The following is a 23,286-nucleotide window of genomic DNA, read 5'->3' as shown; positions in this document are numbered from 1 at the left end:
AGCCCGACCACAAATCCATGTAAAGCTTGGATGAAAAGGTCATCGGAGGACTGCAGAAGCGGCACCCAGGTAGACACGAGCATATACAGCGGGTGTCCCTCCACACACCGTCAACGTTCCCTCAACCTAGTGCTTTGTAGTAGAGTCCTTGCTGCCTGCATAGCTGTCCTTGAGAAGAGGGTACGTGAGCTCCTGCAGAGCCCATCAAATGGCAAGCCGCTGCTGCGATCCTCCCCTGCCATCTGGGCCAGCCTCTGAAGCCAGCGGTCCCTGGGCCACCAGTGGGAGGGGAAGCGAGTCGGAGGTCAGCGAAGGAGAGAAGCGAAGGAGAGAACCGCAGGAGGCCGCGCTCCAACACCAGTGGGGTGGGGGATTTGAACTGTGCTGGCAGAGGCGCGTTCCCTCGGCCTTTCAACATGTCGTACAGAGATAAAGTGGCGACTTGCTCATGTCATATTTGTAGTTTGAAGGGCTGTGGCTACTGTGTGTGTGTGTAAACACCTCTGGAGCTCTGCGTTTTGCCCCTGTCTGTAGTCCCGCAGCGAGCGTGTGTCTGCAGTCTCTCTCTTGCACGACTGCTGCTGCTGAAGGGCAGAGTACCCTTCTCCCAGTCACCTGTTTGGCTGCCTCTCTTGCTTGATGTCCTATCAAGATGTAGCACGTTACTCTGCTGAAAGCCCCGATCCCGAGAGCCATCCACTCAGCGTGGCACCGTCCTTGACCTCCGTGAAGCTCTTTCACACTGGGTCACCGTCACCTGCCCTTAGTGGTGCCGTGAGATGTGTGGCCTGATTATTCCTGGCTGGGTAAAGCCCCGAAAAAGCTCTTTCGTTGCTGGGAGCTGCGGCTGGTGGGGGCTTGTCGGGTTGGGCGGGGGGGCACTGCGGCACATCACAGCCAGGCTCTCGGTCTGAATACATTACCCTGAGAGCTAATACACTGTGGACGCATTTATCATCATGGAATATTCATTTACAGTAGCCTTAACGCGGGGCCTTTGTACAGCTGAGCTTTGTGCCGCTGGCAGCATCTTATTTAGGTGACCAGGTGCATCCCGAGCAAATGTCACTAAAGAGCTGCATGTGTAATTATATTAAGTGAAAACTCTGGCACCGTTGGCTTATTTTTCAGCAGGCAGAGTTATTACAGCAGTAAGAAGGCTGACGCGCGCGGTCATTGGCGGAACGGCACGGCGTGGATATCGCAGCCAGCTATTTTTCATATGTGCGTGATTAAAGGCTTCAGTTAATTTCTAGTTCTGCCTGAAATAAGCATGAGCATATTGCCTGTGATGATAGAAGCGCTGTCGTCCCCATGATCCTGCTGCATGCTGTGCTGTAGATACGGTGGGTGTCCAGAGAATGGGACCGCGATGAGGGTTACTTGTACCGGGTGGGCCGGGGGCACAGTTGTGGCTGCAAGAAAGTGGGTGCAGTCATAATTTTGTAGGTTTTTTTTTTTGCCATGGGAGATGGCTGATGATGATGACCATTGCCTTGGCAACCAGCAGAACTGTACCGTTTGATAACCATTCAGAAGCAGTGTAGCCTTTCTTCCCTGCTGAAAGGATCCTTCGCCTTCCCAGTTCCATCGAGTAAAATGCTTGTGTGTCAGTTTGCATTTTGATCCATTGCAGCGCCAGAGGCTTTGCAGTCAGGAATTTGATATTCTAAACAATTGCATAATTTTTTTTTTCATGATGCGAGATATATACAGGAATCTTATTTTGTGTGTGCAACTGCTGTGAATTGCCAAACTTGCTGTAAATAATGACTTGCAGGGATGAAAGAGCAAACACTGAATTTGAGAAGGAACACGTGGTGGTGGTGGTGGTGGTGGTGATGATGTTACCACAGTAGCGGTCATGTTGTGGTGATCATTTTGTGGGTTTCTGACTCCAGTCTCGGCAGAGGCATGACCTCAACACCACACGCAGTGTTCAGCGCTTCTCACCATTAAACTGGCAGGTATAGTGCTGCTGTTCCCTCTGAAATAAGTCTGCAGCTTCAACAGTCCCAACGATTTGTTTCATTCAGGAGAGCTGCACGATCTTCCTCGGCGAAGGTTTGAAGGCTTGTCCCTTTAGCCAGCGGTGCTTCATTGTATCCCAGAAGCAGTTTACCTGAGCTGTGTTTCACGTCTTTTTTTTTCCTTCCCCCCTCTAGTCTGTGCCTTGCATCACGTGACCCCCAGACGGAAGGAGGGGATGTGTCCTGTGTAGGCACGCGCTTCCGTGGCAGCCATGAACCACCTGAAGGAGGCGGAGCAGGAGGCAGACCCTGGCAATTGTAGCATGGAGTTGAACGAGGCGGCAGAGGCTGACCTGGGAGGGTGCGACATGGAGAGGGAGGAGAGGCATCAGCTGCAGGCCCCGTCCCACCACCGGCGCAGACAGGACAACGGCAGCGTGCCTGGAGGAGAAGGTGCTGTTCGCCCAAGTCGACCCTGTCAGCAGATCAGCCGTGGCACGGAGTCTGCCTCCGAAAGGCAGACGCATCATCATCACGCGGCTCCCCGCTACCGCCGCTACGACGGCTCTGCCGGAGGTGGCAGCAGCGCCCGTATCCAGCGCAGATCCGCAGAGGAGGCTGAAGCGGAGCAGCAGCAGGTGCAGAAGTCAATCCCACGTTCAGGTGTCACTCGCTACCGTCGGCAGGGGGACAACGAGGCGCGTGTCCGAGCCCAGCAGCAGAGGCAAAGGCAAAGGCAGCTGCAGCAGAGGGAGGCGGAGAGGGTGGAGTTGCCACCTGTGGTCCCGCCACCTGTGGTCCCACCCCCTCCAGAACACGAGGACCCTGAAGATGATGAGGGTGGGGCATCCAGCCTGGCTCGCTCTGCCAGTACGGAGAGCGGCTTTCACAACCACACGGACCGGCCGGAGGGCGACGCAGTCATGGCCCTTGAGCCCGAGCGGGAGGACGACAGTGTGTACGGCGTGCCTTTCCGCCCCGAGGCCGAGGAGTACACAGAGAGTGCGGAAGCTGAGCAGCACGGAGGGGTGGGCCAAGCCCACGGGCAGCCGCAGCCCCACTACCCACCGCAGCCACCCCCGCTCCCCCGGGAGCCCCTGCCCCATGTGGAGAGGCCCCTGAGCCAGGACATGGAGGCCCTCAACCCCACCTACTCCAGCTATGTTTACACCCAGCAGCTGTACCAGGGCTCTGGTGTGGAGGGAAGGGGGTCAGGGGCCCCAGATGATGAACCGTATGCTGAACCGTATGCCAGCTACGGGATGCAGGAGCATGTGTACGAGGAGATCGGCGATGCCTCTCCAGCAGAGCCGGAGGGAGAAAAGGAGACTCCGCAGCAGCGTAGGGCTGGGTTCCGCCTCTTTGAGCAGGACAGCTACCGGCAGCAAGAAGCGGTGGGGTCCCGCTTGCACCACTATGACGAGCGCTCTGACGGCGAATCCGACAGCCCCGAGAAGGAGGCCGAGTTTGCGCCCTACCCTCGCATGGACAGCATGGACCAGGAGGAGGACATAGACCAGATTGTGGCCGAGGTCAAGGAAAGTCTGAGCTCCCAGAGCCTGGACCGGGTGGCCGCAGCCGAGGAGGAGTGGCCCGAATCGGAGCACAACTCCAAAGGCGAGCTGCCAGAGGACAAGCCCCTGGGTGAAGAAGGGGAAATGCCGCCCACCACCAGCCCCTCTGAGGACCCCCTGCCGCAGAGGCACAGCAGGGAGAAGCGTGATGCCATCTCTCTGGCCATTAAGGACATTAAGGAGGCTATCGAGGAGGTGAAAACGAGGACGGTGCGTTCCCCGTACACCCCCGACGAGCCCAAAGAGCCCATCTGGGTCATGAGGCAAGACCTCAGTCCAACAGGGGAGTGTGACCTTCAGCCACCGCAAGGGGGAGATGTGAGTACGACAGCTTGCGGTCATCACTCATCTGCTGTCACACGAGTTGGGTTTCCTTCTGCATCCGATTTCACATTTTCTTCCCATACGTTCAAAGTGGAGATTCAGTGAAACATTTTGATAAACATCTCAGTCACAAAGTATTGAAAAATATTCGCAAAAAGCAAAGTAACCTTTTTCTTTAATAAAGATGTGGCAGTCTGCCAGTGTGGAGCTGAGGTCAAACTTTTTTGTTGTATTTTGTTCATTTAGGGTTAGTAACTTGCATGTCATGTAGGACTTCAGGTTTCAGTAATTTTAATTTGCATGTTTTACAGTGCTAATCCAAGACACCTGATGCTGTCCTGATCACAACTTATAAAGCATTAAGTGCTGAATTTTCTGCAAAATGCTCAAGTCCAAGCTGAAAAATTGGAGATTTTTGTTAAACCATTTTTGAAGTTTTATGACAAACTTTTTTCTTTTCAAAGTCTCTATTTTGGTAGAGACTATTCCAGTTTAATCAGATTCTGGCGGTGGGGTATAAAACTGATCAATCCAGGCTGTAAGACAACAGTTGCAGTATAATATTATTTGGTCCTAAGAATAAATTTAAGGTTTCTGTAATTCAGATCCCTATTTGAATATGGTTTGTATCGTCAGTTAATCACGACACGTTTTAAGAGCCAGATATTGTCTATATTGTCATAATTGGTATTTTTTTCTGTTCCTCGTACTGCAAGATTTTTATTCTGCAAAGTCTGTTCTGAGCAGTGGTTTCTTTCCCAGTGAGTAACTGGGACTGGTTCCACAAAACGAAGACTCGTACCGCATGATATAAAGAGTCGGCTTATCTGGGGCCTTGGACTCATCTGTATTTGGAGAGCGCTTTGTGCGATCCATGTGTGCAAATAGGCTTGTGTTCCCAGCACTGCAAGGCCAGCGGTGAGGGAAGGAGTCAGAGAAAGACAAGCAGGATTGGTAAGACGCAAGTCAACATAGTGAAAGAGAGAGCGAGAAAGAGAGAGAGAGAGAGAGAGAGAGCCAGACGAGGCACACGAGTAATTTATATTTAGCCTTTCCTTGAGGGGCGATTCTAATGCATTTGTTTACTTGCCTTCCCTTATTTGTCTGACCGTTCCTTCTACGCTTAAAACGTGTCTTTGTCATGCCGGGGAAGCAACTTGAGCTGATCTGAATTGAGGAGTGGGCAGGAGGAGATGCAGTTTGTCTCTGAGAGATGGAGACACTGAGAAATGGAGAGGGCTTGAGGGTAAAAGCTTATTGAGAAGTGCACCACAAGTAAGCCCAGAACGACTCTGACAAAAGTAGAAGTGCAGCTTAAAAGAATAAAGAATGTGACTCTTTATATGTGGAGTAATTGGTTAGTCTTGCACCAGTCTGGAGCTTCTGGAATCTCCCTTGGTAATATTAAAAATGAAATGTCCCGTGTACACGGCTGACCTGGTTCTGCCGTTGTCGACAGAGCAAAGACTGCAGCAAAGCCTACGCTGTCTGGGCTCTAGCCATTTCATCTGCCTGTATGCAAGATAAATATTTTAAATACAGTGTAGAAATCTTAAAAATTAAAAATGCCCTCAAATGAATTGGCAGAAGAGGAACTTAACAGTATTTTTAAATTCAAAAGTGCTTGGAAGAAAATTAACTCCAGAAGAAAGTATGCGGTATTATAACATTAAACCCTCAAAGTATTAAAATATGGCTTAGAACGATATAATCATTCCCTGTGATGGGCTGGAGCCCAGTCCAGGGTGTGCTCTATGTTTTCGGGATAAGTTTCGGACCACCGCGACCCTCTATTTGACAAGTGGTTCTTGTCAATGAAGACTTGTCAAAGAATGACGTAATCATCAGTTCTTCCACAGTAGTTTCACAGCAAGACACAAACCGTAGTACATGAACTACCACCACTGCATCTGTGCTTGTAAATTTAATGATCTTTTTTTAAGATGGCAAGAACTTGGATTACAAATAAAAAAAAAAAAAAAGCAGCAGTGTAATGCAGCAGTAAGGATACACGGAATAAATTTTTTTTTTTTTTTTTTTTTTGTTTGTTCAATGAGCTATATCCTGTTCACTGCTTCACATTCATGACATTACATACATACATTGCCTTCATGTTATGCATGGTCTACTTATGAATTTCCTGAACATTTTGCAGATTATTTTTAATAGCATTTTCATCACGTTTTGTAGTCTGTAGCAGAGTGAAACCAAGTTGCATTTCCACAGACTGCCTTTAGTTGGCAGTGAAGCGGAATGGGAGTGTGGGACCACCTATAATTCGACTGACTTCCACACTATTTACAGCTCCTGTCTTTGTGTTGATGAACATTGCACATGTTTATGGGATGAATCGGTCGGAAATCGGGATTGAATAAGAGCTTGTGGAGAGAAGGTACTTTGATTTTATTTTCGAACTGGAGCATCAGCTTATTGGCATCTAGCGACAGTGTTATAAATAGCTGTGAACTGATTCTAGATTACTTTTTGTAATCTAGAATCATCAGGAGAGGTGGGCAAGCACTAGGACCCCCAGAGTTTTACTCCTTTTACTTTTGTGTGTTTTTTGTGGGCAGTAGAGTTACAGCTTTAATTACATTGAAGGACTAAACTATGTATTTCCTACCTTGTATTATGCCTCTGATCCTTTTTCCCGTGCTTTGTGTCAATGTGTGAAAAGAGCACTCTCTAAAAATTCCAATCAGATTGACTTTTTGGTCATTTCAAGGTGGCTTTAGGTAGGTATGCAAGTGTAGTCAAGTCAAATTGGGCTCATAAGGAGGGTGCAGAAGGGGTTGACCATTGACTTCTTCCATGCCAGGTTCGGACGTACGTTGAAACACACAGCTTCGCTTGGTGCACCACCATGTCACAAGTTTTCATGTCCTTCCAAGTTAATGTGTTGAAGAGTATTTTAATTTTAAGTAGATTACTGCACCTATCCTGTGAATGATTTGAGGAACATCTGTTAAGCTTTTATTGATTGAGACTTGTTGGTCAGTGACCTTTGCATTATGGACAAATCATGTTTCATTTCCAGTCCTGTTTGGGATCCAGAGCTGGGATACTGTTACTGTACCCTGAAAGAGAATGCAGTAAAACCGAATGAAAATTCAGCTTCTTGAAACTGAAATATGCGATTAGAATTTTTGATCTGTTTCCGCCCCAATTCAAACATAAAGGTCTTAGTTGAAGCCCAGTCTCATAAGTGGTCCCAGGAGGAGACAGGAGATCTGAGCATGTGACAGCACATGTAGATCTCCAGGTTTTAGTCAGAATGAAGATAACGGAAAAGACAAATTAGTATGTTGGGTAGAGCTGCGAGGGCCCCCCCTGTGGAGTGTGTGTGTGTGTGTGTGTGTGTGTGTGTGTGTGTGTGTTTTTTTTTTTTTTTTTCCCCCCCTTTCCTTCAATGACTGTTCTCTGCTCATTTTGTATGGGTTGTCCATTGTCATCAGAGTTCAGAAGCACCATGTAGAAATGGTGCCAATCCATTGCTGCAGGGCGAGAGATGCTGTTGCACTGCATAAGGAAGTGTGACTCGGTAGCTTGGCTCACGAGACTATGGTCACCATGCCGATGTAGTCCGGGGAGCCCTGTGCACAATTGGGCATGGCTGGAAGTTACAGATCATGAGTCATCACGTTGTCGGGTATCTCTCGTACTCATATTACATGTGCGACGCATCAGCAGTGCCCTCACACTCTTCTGCATTCACCACAATGGCAGTTGTACCCTGCCAGACCTCGAGGAATGGCAAACAAGCACCGTATGATCCAAACGACATTTTCTCTCCCATATTCAGTTCCCAAATGCTGAGGTCCCCCCCCCCCTCCACACACACATACTTGTGCTGTCACACTGGCTCTGTGATATCCTCCTCTCTGACAGTCTGAGGTCATTCCCAGCTTCTTCCTCAAACACTCTCATCCTGCATATGTATGAGCGTCATTTGAATGTTATGCAGTGCAAGTCAAAGGTTTCAATGTCTTCCTCTTCCTTGGTGCAGAATTTTAATCAGTCCTCCCTGTGTAAGTCATTCCAGTGTGCGGCTTGTTTAACACCCCTGCTCTGAGTCCTGCGGAACAGGGAATAGCAACTTTCCTGGGGAACAAGATGACATTCCTTTATTTTCAAGGAAAGAGGGGACACAGCGTAACACAGGGTGTCAGATGCACAGATTGACTGTTGGGGGGGCAGGAAGCAAAGAGAGCTGCTACTAACAGCCAAAACACATTTGTACTGGTTATTTGAAATCATGCAGCTCTTTGTGATAGCGGATTACCACGGTACACCATGCATTTGCAGTAACTGCTAGCGTTCTGAAAGAACCGTTTACAATTCAGTGACTCATTGACATAGAAGGTGCCTATCAGCACACCTTACTTGCTGAATGGTGTCACAGTGCCCGACATCTGTGTCTCTGCGCTATCGGCACCCACACTTCCTGGCATCCAGGCTACATTCTTCCACTCTGCTCATGTGGCACTGGGGGTGGCACTGGGGATAGCTGATAGTGTAGCGGTTAGAGCTGCTGCCTTTGGACCTGAAGGTTTTAGGTTCAATACCCACCTCTGGCTGTAGTACCCCTGAGCAACATACTTACCCTAAATTGCTCCAGTAAAATTACCCAGCTGTGTAAATGGGCAAATAATTGTAACCTCAACATTGTAAGTCACGTCGGAGAAAAAACATCAGCTAAATGTATGGGAATGTTTGTGTTTTGCTCATGGCCTGTTGCACATCATACTGTTATGATCTGGTGCATGAAAGTTCAATTCCATCTTTGTGTTATTTGAGAAGAAGCTTATTATTTTATATGCATGTGAGAAGTATATGCCATCAAATGGGTAAGATCCTCCTGTTGGCATTAAACTGTTCCACAGACAGCTGTACATTTCACATAAATGAAGAAATTCACTGACGTGGTAACTTGCATGTGATCGGCGTGAGATATTAGAAGGATTTTCGGTACTATTGTATTAAGGAGGCCTGTTTTTGCCCAGTACTTTTGAATCAGGGCTTGTTTCTGTCAGTTTTATTTTTGTGCTCTTCTACTTAACCTTTCTATCCAAGGAAAGACCATAATGATGAAGACAAGAGAACTACCGTCAGGGTGGCTTGTGCAGACAGATCATCTTCCTCTAAAAGGAGGCAAGAGGCCTGTCACATCCTACCCTGATTTGTTTTGTAACCATTTTTTTCACTACATATTAGAGTAGATAGTGCTTCACTTCCCCACTGCTGCTGCCTCCTGCTTTGTACTTCCACATAAGCCTTTTTTTCCTTCCCCAAGCATAATTTATTTAGTGTTGTCAGGAGACGCTGAAAAGATCGCCTGTAAATTATTGAGCAGGTCTTGGATAACAAGCAGAGAAAATGTGTGTCTTCAAGTCAATGTCCATGTTCTGAAAACATGAGATTTATTAGACTAACATATTACATTTAATAAGCATCTCTTTGTTTTGGTTACCTAAACTTGTGCCCTGCTTCAGACGGGACTGTCATCTGAATTTTTATTTATGGGGAGAGGTGGGAAAGGAAGCACCACTGATGATCCAGCTTGATGATGGATAGACACACTGGACAAATAGCTCATTAAATGCGAAGATGAGAAATAGAAAAAGTGTGTTGTTCTATATATATAAAAGCTAGGTGAGCAGTTAAAGATAAATGATAATGAAATCATCAGCAATATCAAGGCTGTCCTTGTGTCAGTTGGATGTGCTGAGATGATCAGTGACAGTTTCCCTACTGTGATGAGAAGGGCTGCCTGCCTGGGGTTCAAGTTGGGGGGTGCATTGAATGATGATGGTAAATGAGGGGCCTTGGCAGTAATAGACAGGCTCTCTGCTCAAAATGATTGCCTGATAATATTAGAATATGGTATTTGTGGCAAAATCTTGTTTCACCCTGGTTGAGCCATGTTTGGTATTAGTCTGGAGGAAACATTTCCAAATCTCTGTGTGGTGTCAGTCAGGGCGAAATTGGTGAACTCCCCATCTTTGTTTGTTTGGCTCGAAACCGGATATAACCCAGTGGAGTAGTAATAGGAGTCCTTACCCCCCCTCCCCACACACACACACACACACACACACACACACTTCCATTGTACAGTACACTGTGGTCACATGAGGCATGTCACAGGAGATGAGCTCCTCTCCTGGTCACTCTTTCCACTGCGGTAGTACAGTTAGGATCTCACCTTGCTACTCATTTTGGAACTGTGTGCTGAGGTCTGCACTGCAGCTTGAGTAGCTCTCCATCGTGTACCATGGAGAACTTCTGGATGTACCAGGTGGACCATCGCCATGGAGACAAGGTTCAGTGTGAAACTTGCCATGTGATCGTGTCAGACTCAGTGCCTAGCTGTTTTTATTTTCAAGGAACGTGAAGGTTTAGGTTGTGAAGTTTTGTCATCTTTCCCCACGTTGCTGAAACGTCTGCTGCTTGGTTGGAAATTGTTAGAATTTTCTAGAAAGACGACAGCAGATTGGGGGTCACTTTCCCCCCCCTCCTTCTCCTCCCTCCCTTTGGACACCATCATTACTGACGGCCACATCTTGGCTCAGTGTGCTATTGTGTATAAATGTTTTTTCACCCTGATATATTGCAGTTTGTGTTGATGATGTGCAGATAGTCTCTACAGGCTTGTTTCCATGTACTGGTTAAGACTTATTATAGTGCTACAGAGGCATTGTACCGGAGTTCATGAAAGCCTTGTGTTGCTCCAGTGAAAAATTGGCAGTGTTCATCCTGCAATATATCACTTTTTTTTTTTTAAAAAAAAAAAAAAAAAGGGAAGGTCAGCATAGGACTGGTGAGTAGGTGGGGTGGGGGAATCAAGGGAATGAAATGGAGCTGTTGATGCTGAATGTGAGCCAGATTCCCTGACGTGCTGGACTGGGTCTCTCTCTGAGAACCATGTTCTGTTTGTGGAGCGGTGTGGCCTCCTCTCCATTCCAGTGGCACGTGTCCAGCAGCCTCCCGTCTCTTCACGCTTCCGAGCGCTCTCATACGATGTGGCCAAGACGTAAATGGTCCCGAACGGCTGCCAGGAGCTATACGCTCCTGGTGGAAATATTTTTCGCACTCCTGTGCCGTCAAGCTCCAGCGGTCACTGAATTTGTTTGCCCAGCATCTTTTTTTTTTCTTTTTTTTTTCCCCCCCTTCTTGGGAGGTTCTTCATGAAGAGGTGCTCTGCTGTGTTGCCTGCTTCACCAGACTTCAATGCCGTGACAGTTTCATTTCTCTGCCTCTAGTCTCCAGGGTCGGGCTCCACCTCGCCGCAGGGGGCGGGATCCTCCAGCAGACACCCGCAGCTCCAGGAGAGCAGTGACAGCTTCGAGGCCTCGTCTCCCGCCGGCAAGGAGGTAGCGTTAGGACAAGCTTGCGTACTTACCTCGAGAATAGGGAAAGGTGGTAGGTTAGAGCTACTGCCTTTAGATCCAAAGGTCGCAGGTTCGATCTCCACCTTGGGCTGTAGTACCCTGAGCAAGGTACTTATCCTAAATTGCTCCAGTAAAATTCCCCAAATGAGTAAATAATTGTAACCTTACCACTAAGTTGCTTTGGAAAAAAGCATCAGGTAAATGGAAATAAATGTGCAGTTTGAAATGAGAGGAGTTTGTACTGTAGTGACAATTGCTTAACATTTGCTTTTTACTTGCAGCATTCCTGCATTTGTCCCATTTGGGAAAGGAGGCACTTTAAGAGTAATGCTCAGTACTAAAACGTGGGCTACCTTCTTAAACCCTGTTGTGTGGACCTTTAATTGTGTCTCTTCTGTGATTGCAGTCCAGGAAGAGCCTGGCTTCCTTCCCCACCTATGTTGAAGGTGAGTGATGGTGATCAGTGGAAGAGCTCGGCGCATCCAGATTCTAAGGCTGTCGGAACTGATGCTTGAAACGATTGTGTTCTTGTTCATTCCTTTAGCTGACATTTTTTCCAGATGTGAAACTTGGAGCACGTAAAAAATGCTTTTCGTGACTAAAAGCTTTTAGATGCTGACACATGGTTATGAAAGCAGTCACTTTGTCTAGTACCAAAATTACGTACAATACCCACAGAACTGGGTCTGATGGGAAATACAGATGTTGCTGACAAACGGTGTTGTGCACATTTATGTAGCTGTCACAAGGATTTGGTGGGGGGGGGGGGAGATGGGTTTCAACACCCTTCTTAAAAGTTAAAATGGATTCAGCAGTTCTGCATGTGAGAGGGAAATCATTGTACCACATAGAAGCAAGAACCTTTTGATTTTGACTTGTTGTGCATGGGACCACCAAGTAGCCAGAGATGGAGGAACACACTTATCTTGCTGGAGAGTGATGAGGTTCTGTAAGTATCAGGCTCCTGATTCCTCCCCCCTCCCCCATTTCATTTCCCCAGGACATATGTAGTATTATTTAAATCTGTTGGGGGGGATGGGGGACTCAGAAGGTAAATGATGCATTTGGCCACAATGGATGTTGATGCACTGAGTTAAGATCTCTCTCCCAATGTGCCGACTCAAACCTCGTGGAGTTTAATTGGTCGTGTGAAAAATGGCCCTCGGAGCCTCGACACCCACGGCCCACAAGTTTTCCTGTGGAGGCAAGGGACAGGGTGACTTTGCAGGGTTCCCTCCAACCAAGCAGGCATCACCCTGTCAGTCCGTTTAATGGCATTGTATCTCTCTCTCCATACACAAGTTATTGAGCTGTCAGACAGGTGACAGGCTTGGTCACGGATCCCCAGTCTTCAGGACGGTGGTAATAGATCCTCGCTGTAATGGCTCTGTCTGGGGGTGAGGTCTCCAGACACAGGCTGCCTTGACATTACCAAAGGCACGTACCTCAGTAATGGCTCCTCTCGAATGGCGCGGAGTCATTTTCAGCCATGCTGCTTTCTGTCTGCCGACGTGTTGTGTTCCGTGACCTTTCTGAAATTAGGAGCACACGCGGATATGCACATATGTGCGCACAGCCTTCGATTGGCTTTTCAGAAGCTAGCTTTCAGTTCCCTGCGGGTGGGTTAGGAAATACTGAAATTCCCCCCCCCACGGTTTGCCAAGTGTACACCGAGTGGATTTCTCGTTTTGTCGAACTTTTCTTGGTAATTGGCTTCTTTTGAAGAGAGCAGCTCTGTCAGTTACAATACCTGCCACAGCAATATTTTAATGGAAATGAATGATTTTGAAAACGGGTCCGGGTAAGGTCCACATCTGAGATATTTTCAGCCACGTTTCAAAGAATCGGTTTTGGGAAAATAATCCCAGAGAAGGCATTCAGAACTCCGTCTTGCTTGTATAAGACCGCTTGAGCACAAAGCCGATCTTAATCGGAGTCTATAAGTAGAAACAGTAGCCATTTCTAGGGTAAGTTTTTTTTTTTTTTTTTTTGTCTCTATCCCTCTCCCCCTTCACACACGTTTTCTGTTTCGCAGTACCTGGCCCCTGTGATCCAGAAGACCTCATTGATGGCATCATCTTTGCTGCCAACTACCTGGGTTCCACCCAGTTGCTCTCAGACAAGACCCCCTCCAAGAATGTGCGCATGATGCAGGCTCAGGAGGCGGTCAGTCGCATCAAGGTGAGGAGCTGCTCTGCATCCACTGCCCGTCACTGTCCTAAAATGGAATTCTGCAGTCCCTTGCTTTTCCAGTGACACCCTTAAAGCTGCTGGTGTATCAGGTGTACACAATGTGACAAACCAAGGACACAACATTCTTTACTTTAGGGTAACATTAACACTTTATCGGTGTACCCGTGTTTAATTGTGTGTGACTCTTATTGTAAGGCTCACTGTAATCACCCACCGTAGGGCCACCGTTTCACAATAAAACGGTGGATGAAATCAGTCAAGATGTTCGTGTGTGTAAATGCACACGTGCGGTATTTATTAGAGTACTGTGTACGTCATAGGAGTTTGTGGATAAACATGCTTATTTTAGGGATTAAAGTCCATTATAAGCTATGTGAAATAGATGTCATGGTGATTTTTTTTTTTTTTTTACCTTTTTCTAAAAATTAACCTTTTATGGAGACAAATATTATACACACGCATATGATTTGTTTTATAAAAATTATTGAGTGCTTTGGAAAGGATAGTCATGTTTTCAGTGGCACTGAAGGTGCTGGTGTTCTGCAGAAGCAGACCATAGTGTGATCGGTAGGGTTTTGTTGTTTTTTTTTTTTTTTTTTCCTCATTTCCTTTCACGTGACCTGGATTTCTCTGCTCATTTCCCAGCACATCTCCCTGCCTGTCTTGGTTCCAGCCAGAATCGCATTTTTTCTCACAAGTAAAAATGCAAAAACCCAGTTTTTTTATTTATTTATTTATTTATTTATTTCCCCTCCATTTGTTCAGATATTTTTCTGTTTTGTTTGAACTGTGGGAAGCCATCCTGGGGGAGGAGGAATGAAATCAGACATTCAGAAAGGTTCAAGTGTCTTATTATTATCCTCAGTGTTGCACTTTTCACTGTAAGTCTGTTAAAAACACTCATGCTTTATAGCCAAAGACTGGACACTTCCTTTATTATAACTGTGAACTTTAAAAGCATTGCTAAGGCTCTGTAAAGTACTCTGCAAAATATTCATTTTGCCAACACAAGTGTTCATAAATGAATGCAGGAGTTCAGTTGGTGACCTTGCAGATGAGTGACTGCAAAGCAGCTTCATAAAGGTAACATTTCTCTTAGTAATAGTTCATGCAATAATATGTCTGTATACAGCTTTACACATCTTTTTTTAATAAGGCAGATCACTTATTGCCACCGTTTCATTATTGGTATAAGCACATTTCCCATTTAGGGTCTGAATTGCTTTCGTTAATATCACTACTACTTTGTAGTTATGTGATTCTTCTACATTTTAGCTTTTCCCTCCTTTTCTGAGGGAATTTGCATATTTCTATCTGCAGTTGTGATACGCTTTTTTTTTTTTTTTTTTTTTTTTTGTTTACTTTCTGGTTTTGTTCATATACCACCTAAGCCAAAAACAGCAGTATTTGGGTCACAAATGCACTCTTTAATGATGTAGGTTTGAGATGATGGGGGAGTGAAAGCCCAGGACTGGATGTCCTTGGAAAAAGCAATTGGGCCACCTGGTGGACAGGCAGAAGAAATATGGAGCGCTTCACAGGGCTTGTAGTGACCGCTTACGTTACGTACCGTATTGTCAGTGTCATCAGTGAACGGGGTCTCCTGTTAAGTCAGCTCATAAGTGATTTTACTGATTCGTAAATGTGTTAAAGACTAATTTGCTTCCTCGCAGGCAGTGGTCACATAAGCTCCATCATGACTCTCTCCATCTCCTATTCGCGCTTTCCTTGGAAAGATGGAGGCATCTTGTCGCCATAGTGATGATTTTCACAGTACACTCTTGCTCCTCCCTCAGTTCAGAGTGGATGGTTAGTGATCAAAGCCTTAGGTCCTAATGCAGCCTTCTGGTCCGCACCCACCCTTCACGCAAGCACGGGTCCTCATTTCCTTCCGTGTTTTTCGCTCGTGTGTTGTGGTCTAAAGAGTACGTTTTGTACCCCACCCCGTCACCATCCCCCAATGCCTCTGCTTCAGACTCTGTTCCCAATGCTGCTCTAACCATTTTCCTGTCTCTGTTTGTTCCATGCTAAGCAGACGGCCCAGAAATTAGCCAAAAACAGGAAGAAGGTGCAGTAATTCCTCACTGGTTTGGTGTCTTTTTTTTTTTTTTTTTTTTTTTGCCTGTCGCTTCAGACCTGTGCCTTTTTTCCAAACATTTTCTGAATCCAGCAACAAGTACCACTTACTCATTCATGGTCACTTATTTGTCCATTCAAGCATTTTCTTTTAGTTTTTCATACTTCATTACATGTTGATCTCATGCATCTGTGGAAATGCACAAGTGTAAGAGAGCGAGTCTTTGTCAGTAAACGGGACGCCGCTCTAAGGAACTTTGTGGTACGAGGGCAAGACGCAATTGCTGGATGCAGAAAATGGTGGCGCAGGTGTGACATTTGGCACCCTGCCTGTGACTGTAAAGTGCTGTGTGTGCGTGCGTGCGTGCGCGCCTTTCCGCAGACTTTACTCTCTCACCGCCTACCTTGTTTCGTTTGCGCCTCTTCGTTTGGGTTGATCTGCTCACCTGCGGAGCTGTAGAGGATTCACCGCTCCTACATGAGACGTGTTGTTCCTGGGAACGAGCCTGTGGCCGGGTCTCCGTAGCAACACGATCCGAAACCCCAGCGGTGGGCCAAGTGGTCACGGGAGCGGCTTCTCTGAAGGGGAAACGACGGCACCAGTTGCACAGGAACCTTTTGGCGGATGCAGTTTTATTTTTCTGCCCTTTGCTTCTTTTGCTCTGTTGAAGCTCAGCTTAACTGGAGCTTTAAGGCACATTTTCGAAACGCTTTTCGTTTTCCCCACGATTTCCTGTTACTTGGTAAATTGTCGCAAATTGTTTACGGCACAGTTCGTCTGGAAAAAAGACAGTCTTCCACTGCCTCTCTGCTCCTCATATCGTGGCTTCTTGTTGTGACCTTGGGGCTGGATGTGTTCAGGGTGCTTTGCTAACATGGTGGAATGGTGTGACTGAGGGTCACAGATCTTGGTACTGTCTTCCCAGGCCCCGGAAGGCGAGGCCCAGCCCATGACGGAGGTGGACCTCTTCATCTCCACCCAGAGAATTAAAGTGCTGAATGCGGACTCCCAGGTAATGCACGGCGACTCTTTCAGCTGCTCACTTCCTCCCGTGTCCCACGTAACTCGAACCATATGCGACATTCCTTCCGCTGTACGTAAGAAATTCGAGCACCTGGTGGGAATCCAGGCAGTACCGAACCACAGGTTCGAATCCCAGCACCAGCTGTACTACCCTTGAGCAACATACTTACCCTAAATCACTCCAGGAAAATAGCTTGGCTGTATAAACGGGTAAATAATTGTAAGTTGCCCTGGAGAAAAGCGTCGGCTAAATGATTTAAAGAATAAGAATTAAAGAATAAATGAAGAACATGTATTTATGTGCATTCTTCGTCCCACGATTTTTTTTTTTTTTTTTTTCGAATTTCTGCAAGTTGTCGTTAACATGGGGAAAGAGCTATGAGATCTAAGATTAGAGCAACCGCAGCAGTGAATGCAGCCGTATTTCAAAGAACGGTCCTTTTGTGCCCCCCGAGCTGCCTCTCAACACTACTACTACCACCACTGAGTTGCTTATAGAATTTGAATTTAAATGTTATTTCATTAAGGGGGCGCGGTGGCGCAGTGGGTTGGACCGGGTCCTGCTCTGCAGTGGGTCTGGGGTTCGAGTCCCGCTTGGGGTACCTTGCGACGGCCTGGCGTCCCGTCCTGGGTGTGTCCCCTCCCCCTCCGGCCTTACGCCCCGTGTTGCCGGGTAGGCTCCGGTTCCCCGTGACCCCGTATGGGATGAGCGGTTCTGAAAATGTGTGTGTGTGTGTGTTATTTCATTGCCTTTAGTGTAATGGTTTCATTGAAGAAACGGGGGTTGAGTGTTGGTTGTTGCTCAGTGGAAAAAATCATCCTGGGCATGTGTTCATTGATTGTTGCCTGCATTTGTCAGTGCTCAGCTCATGTGACGTTAAAGTACGTTATTCCACATTTATTAGCATATGACCTTCACAAACCTCAGTGGGTTTCATGGGCCAGACTGCATATCAGTGTTGGCCTGGATTATAGAGTCCATCCAGTTCAGGGTCACCAGTGAGGGGCCTTTCAAAGTTTGATGCCACAGTGGACCTAAGGCTGACCTCAGCTTGAAACCAGTGCCTTTCCTCCCATCAGGAGACCATGATGGACCACCCATTAAGGACCATCTCATACATAGCAGACATCGGGAACATCGTGGTGTTGATGGCCCGCCGCAGGATGCCCCGCTCCAACTCACAGGAGCCGGTGGAGGCCTCGGACCCAGCCCAGGATGAGAAGCGCCAGTACAAGATGATCTGCCATGTCTTTGAGTCTGAGGATGTGAGTCTCATCTGCTCCCCCCTTCCTTGTCCATTCTGTGGCTCCTCCCTGTCAGTTGCTTTCCTCTCCTTTCCGTTTGTCCCTTTGTGTGTCATGTCTCACCAGTAATATTGGGAAGTGCCCTAAAATTTCTTTAAAAAAAAAAAAAAAAAATGAAGATTTCTGATACTTTAACAGATTTTAGTGAAAGTATCTGTATATCTCTCTGCATGTTCTTTTTACACCGCTGCGTCATACTCCTGTTCATGTGCTTCAGTATGGCTTCCTGGCAATCTTCACAAAACCCAATAAAATGAGTCAACGGGTCTCTGGCAGACCCCATTAGCACATATGCGACTGACCCTTGGAGAGTGCCCTGCGTAGTGCTTAGCTCAGCTCGGAAAGACTTGAAACAAAAGGCCTCCTGGAAGAGTTAGCTTTATAAATGCCGATAAATGTTCACCAGAGATGCGAAGCTGTAATTGTTAAGTTGACAGCTGTAGAGGAAGCGATTCAGGGCGTTGCACTATGTCTGAAGCTTAATGACAGGCACTCAGTCATTCTAAAGGGATGAGCAGAAAAATACCCGACATTCAGTGTCCTTGCAAATCATGTACTTTATGGGCTGGATTTATCAAGGTTTGGCGTGACTGCTTAATTTTCAACTGTCTCCCCCTGCCCCCAGTCTTCATCTTTATGTAATGGAAAATGTAATCATTTTAAGTAAAGGCAAGAATTATAAATGAACATAGTGTCAGTTTAATGTGTAAAATTAAAAGTGCTTAGAGGGATATTGTAGAAGCTTGTCATTTAGTCCTTAGAGCTTGATAAAGGCTCCATGCCTCATGTGTCTACATAAAACTTGTGTTTTAGTAAATGTGAGTCCAGGAAATACCTACTGCTGCTTGATCTCAGTTGGCAAGCAAGTTTTTAATTTTGACATGAGTGGAAATATTGATAAACGGGTATCAGCAGTCCCGCTTCCAACAAAACTGATTCTAATCGTACTTTTTGTTTTCTTACGATATTAAGGCAAGCAACATGGGAAGTAGAAAACACAGTAGTGTGAGGGGTTTTTTTTCTGTAGAGGGGGGGGATTTTCTTTTGAGATGCACACTAAATGCATTGAACTGTCCTGTTGGGCCCGACTGGGAGGCACCAGTAAAATACTTTATCTCATTACACTGCTTGTGTCCATCTGTGCTACCAGACATTTAGCCAAAGGCAGCTGGTGAAAACGTGTGCTAAAATACAGACATCAGTAGAGAAGGGCAGAACGTTTCAGCGAAGCTACTAATACATGAAACTATTGCCTGAAACAAAAAATATGGAACTACATTGTGTGGGAGTTCTCCTCAGTCCCTTCAATCTGTTCTGTTTTCCTTTTTTAAAAAAAAGGAAGTATGACCCTTTGTGTTACTTCAATTTTTCAGTGAATTCAGTTTTATAACATAAGATAACTTAGTAAATGTACGTAATAGTTGAAATTTATCAATTGCTGATGTTGAGCACCACAAGGCAAGGAACCCTCTCCACACATAGCATCTTTTATCCAGTAGCCGTGTGCCCACCGACCTGTGACTTCATAGCTTAAAACCATCATGTCATAATAATGAGCCCAAAAGGGGGGAAAGTTCTAGAGAAAGTATTGAAAAGTTGAAAGGGCAAACTAAAGCATCGTGTTATCGGGTTAAAAGTGAAGTGATGAAACTCATAGAACTGATTTTGAAGATGACTATCATTATGAATCGTTGTGCAGTTTGATTTACTATTGAGTCAAAATTATTTTTATTTCTCAGCTGAGGTTTACAAGAACTACAGTGTTTAAAGAAATTCGTGAGAATTGCCTCAAGCTGTGATCATATGTATACAGGGCCTTTAGAAGCAGCTTCAAAGTTCTTTAAAGACAGGTAGATGACTGATTTAGAACTCTAAAGCAATTAAATGTCACAATTGAAAGGAAAAAAAAAAAACATTACAACAAAATCATCTACATGACTATTCAGTGCAGTGTCTAGAGCCTATATTGGATACATATGGCACGAGGCAGGGAGCACAAGACCATCGCAGTGCAATGTTACTCAAACATAAACATGCTAAGGACAATCCAGACCTGAGACTTTTGTTTTTGGACCATGAGAGGAAACAAGTGCACACAAACACAGGGAAGCGGTTCAGAAATCCAGACTGCTGGATTAGAACCTACGTCCATACACACAACTTGGGAGCTGTGAGACACATGCTGTGTTGCCATACTACCCAGGAAAATTTATATTTTTTAAAGTGAAATTTCTTTTTTTGGGGAATATAATGGTAAGGTAAAATATGATCAGGAAACGGATTAGAGAAAAGGAAACATTCAAATGTGTCAAGTGATTTTGAGAATTTTGGTGTTAAGCCTGGATTTAAAGGTGTCCAGTGTTTCTCACTGTTCATAAGAAAAGGCAGAAAACTTTTGTTCTGTTGATTATAATTATGTCCCATTACCGGGTAGGCTCCGGTTACCTGCAACCCCGTATGGGACAAGCGGTTCTGAAAATGTGCGTGTGTGTGTGTGTGTGTGTGTGTGTGTGTGTGTGAGAAAGTGAATTAGTGTAAGAATTCACCATACAAGTAAATTCCTACGGAAGAATTTACTTATGTGCGTATTGCTCTTTTCACTGTGCTCATCCTAGTTCACTTTTGTTATTCTTCATTGATTTTCTTTTTTCTTTTCTCCTTACCTTTCCACTCCCTCGTTCTGTCACCCACCAGGCTCAGCTCATAGCGCAGTCCATAGGACAAGCCTTCAGCGTGGCCTACCAGGAGTTCCTACGTGCCAATGGCATTAACCCTGAGGACCTGAGCCAGAAGGAGTATAGCGACCTTCTCAATACACAGGACATGTACAACGATGACCTCATCCATTTTTCCAAATCCGAGAACTGCAAAGATGTAAGTGTACCGCTTACGAGGACATTACCCTTGAAGTGTTTCCTCACAATACGTGTGTTTTGTAGTGCTCATCAGAACCTGGGTCTTATTTCTCTCAGGAATGAAGCAGTCCTGAAATTAGTTTAGAACAGGCTCTAATGTTCAGAATTGCAATACTGCAGTGTATGCCTAAGGAGGCTATCTTTCAGTTTCTGTGCACCTTTTATATGTTTCAATATTTTTCTGTCTCTTTCCTTTTTGTTGACTTTCTGAATCAGGTTTACATAGAGAAGCAAAAGGGGGAGATTCTGGGTGTGGTCATTGTAGAGTCTGGCTGGGGCTCCATCCTCCCCACTGTGATCATTGCCAACATGATGCATGCTGGCCCGGCAGAAAAGTCAGGCAGGCTCCACATTGGTGACCAGATCATGTCCATTAATGGAACAAGTTTGGTGGGACTGCCTCTGTCTACCTGCCAGAGCATCATCAAGGTGTGAACCCTTTGACTACTTTGCCCAGATGCTTCACCAGCTCAAAGCCAACCCAGTGCTTAACACTCCAGCCCAACAATGTGACAGGGGTAAATCACCCCGAGTTTAATACTTGCTTTGGTTCCTCGAGGGCAGATTCTCACTGTGGCATTGCCTGTTTCCCACTGTTCATCTTTCCTGCAGGGTCTCAAGAACCAGTCGCGGATAAAGCTCAACATTGTCAGATGTCCGCCAGTGACCACAGTTCTCATCAGGAGGCCAGATCTGAGATACCAGCTGGGCTTCAGCGTACAGAACGGCATTGTGAGTGTCCCCTTCATTTTGTGCATTTCAGTATTAGTGCACTATATTTAGCATTAGAATGATTATTTTCACAAGACCATAAATGAGGCCAAGAATTTGACCAAAGGCTTTATTTTAAGAAGCTCAAGAGCTCGATCCAAAATAGTCTAAATCTCTTGTTTATTGTTTAATGTCAACAAGCCAGTTTCCAAAACAGGCAGAGAACACAAGTGATTAGTTCTCTGGTGTGCCCCTGCAGATCTGCAGCCTCATGAGGGGGGGGATTGCGGAACGGGGTGGGGTTCGAGTCGGCCACCGCATCATCGAGATCAATGGCCAGAGTGTCGTGGCCACACCCCACGAGAAGATTGTGCACATCTTGTCCAATGCTGTTGGAGAGGTCAGCTACTTATCCCTTAGTTTTCTTAAGTAGTTGTACAAATGAATAAAACCACAAACCTGAGAGATCAGGAGTGCTGCCATGTGACATTTTAGCCTTTTCTTGCAAATGTTTGTTTTGGACTAGTGGTGGCTGTTTGACACGTCCTGCTACACATTTGCAGTTTTGTGATGGTGTCTGTCTATAAAGGTGCTGATGAGATACCCAAGGTTACTGCAGGTTCCTTTGGAATCACTTAAAGGACTACCTGAATTAAATTTGGGATGATGAACAGCTGAGCTAAAACTCATCTGAGTAAACATCACTTGTGGAGCCCATTAGCAGAGTGTGAGCCATTTTTGTCTCTTCTTGCAGATCCACATGAAGACCATGCCAGCTGCCATGTACCGCTTGCTGACTGCTCAAGAGCAACCTGTTTACATCTGAGGTTGACTGATACCCTAACTGCTGACCTCTGACCTCAGTCCCTGCCCCCCTTTCCCGAGTCCCCTGCGCCCGCAGAGGCTGTTGTGCTCTGGTGTTTCGTGCTGCATCTCTGTCTACTGCACACATCCCCTGGCCCCTTTGTTGTGTGTGCACGAGTGCGTGTACATATATACACGTGTGTGTGTGTGTGTGTGTGTGTGTGTGTGTGTGTGTGTGTGTGTGTCAGACCTTTTTACTTGACCATCTTAATACATTGCCTCTCCTTTATTTTCAGTTCAGATTTGGGTTTAGTTGAATCAAACAGATGTGTTATCAGTTGAAGATATGTTGGCAGACTAGGCCTCTCTTGGTATTCTGTACTCTGAAGAATGCTTCCTTTCTAAGTCTGTCAAAACCAGCAAAACGGCATATTTTTGCTTCATATAGACCTGAACGCTGCAATATTAACACTGGATGTATTTGTGGACCAAAGTTAATTTAAAGCCTCTGACGCTTCCAAGAAATTCCCTTCAGTCCAAAAAAAAAAGCACATAAGGAATACTGTTCAGTGTCTCCTCATTATAGTGGAAATTTTCATATATTATGTTTTTAGGGTGCTGTATGTTTAAAATATCAAAACAATTTTTGGTCTCCATTCAGAAACACTGAACACATTGTTCCTTTTTTCTCTCTTCAGTGGTGGGTAAAGTTGTTGGGGTTTTTATTTCAAAGAGGTCAATCTCATTAAAATGTTATCACTATCAAAAGAATCTGGAACTATGAGTGATAAATATATTTAAACGGAATGCCGAAATAAAAGCATAATATATACTTGAAAGATAGTTGGTCACAATTCATATTCACTGGCTAGTTGGGTATGCTTTTAATACACAGTAACCAAGTAAAATTGTACCTGGACAGAAGTACTTCAGCAGCTGTCTTTGCAGTTGTGCAGGGGGCAGAGGTCAGATTTTTAGTGCTGCAGGAACTAGTGTTAGGGA

The 23,286-nt window shown here is 45.7% G+C and overlaps 1 protein-coding gene across 4 annotated transcripts in view; it reads left to right on the top strand.

Annotated features, from left to right (window-relative positions):
- The window catches only part of apba1a (amyloid beta (A4) precursor protein-binding, family A, member 1a), a 63,757-nt gene extending 41,440 nt beyond the window's left edge, over nucleotides 1-22,317 (top strand). For 3 of the 4 annotated variants that reach the window (XM_018760042.2, XM_018760044.2, XM_018760043.2), the window contains exons 3-14: nucleotides 2,166-3,862; nucleotides 11,128-11,238; nucleotides 11,663-11,702; nucleotides 13,292-13,437; nucleotides 15,485-15,517; nucleotides 16,452-16,538; nucleotides 17,630-17,815; nucleotides 20,549-20,728; nucleotides 20,986-21,198; nucleotides 21,382-21,501; nucleotides 21,740-21,880; nucleotides 22,235-22,317. In XM_018760042.2, the coding sequence (XP_018615558.2) occupies nucleotides 2,243-3,862; nucleotides 11,128-11,238; nucleotides 11,663-11,702; nucleotides 13,292-13,437; nucleotides 15,485-15,517; nucleotides 16,452-16,538; nucleotides 17,630-17,815; nucleotides 20,549-20,728; nucleotides 20,986-21,198; nucleotides 21,382-21,501; nucleotides 21,740-21,880; nucleotides 22,235-22,306 (2,949 nt within the window). In that variant the 5' untranslated portion in view covers nucleotides 2,166-2,242 and the 3' untranslated portion in view covers nucleotides 22,307-22,317. The remainder of the gene's footprint in view (nucleotides 1-2,165; nucleotides 3,863-11,127; nucleotides 11,239-11,662; nucleotides 11,703-13,291; nucleotides 13,438-15,484; nucleotides 15,518-16,451; nucleotides 16,539-17,629; nucleotides 17,816-20,548; nucleotides 20,729-20,985; nucleotides 21,199-21,381; nucleotides 21,502-21,739; nucleotides 21,881-22,234) is intronic. The other variant, XM_018760045.2, reaches the window with a different exon arrangement.
- The last annotated feature ends 969 nt before the right edge of the window (nucleotides 22,318-23,286 follow it).

Source organism: Scleropages formosus, chromosome 17, assembly GCF_900964775.1.
Source record: "Scleropages formosus chromosome 17, fSclFor1.1, whole genome shotgun sequence".
In the NCBI taxonomy this organism is placed as follows: domain Eukaryota; kingdom Metazoa; phylum Chordata; class Actinopteri; order Osteoglossiformes; family Osteoglossidae; genus Scleropages; species Scleropages formosus.
Note: the sequence above shows the minus strand (reverse complement) of the source record. Positions and strands in the feature narration are given on the sequence as shown.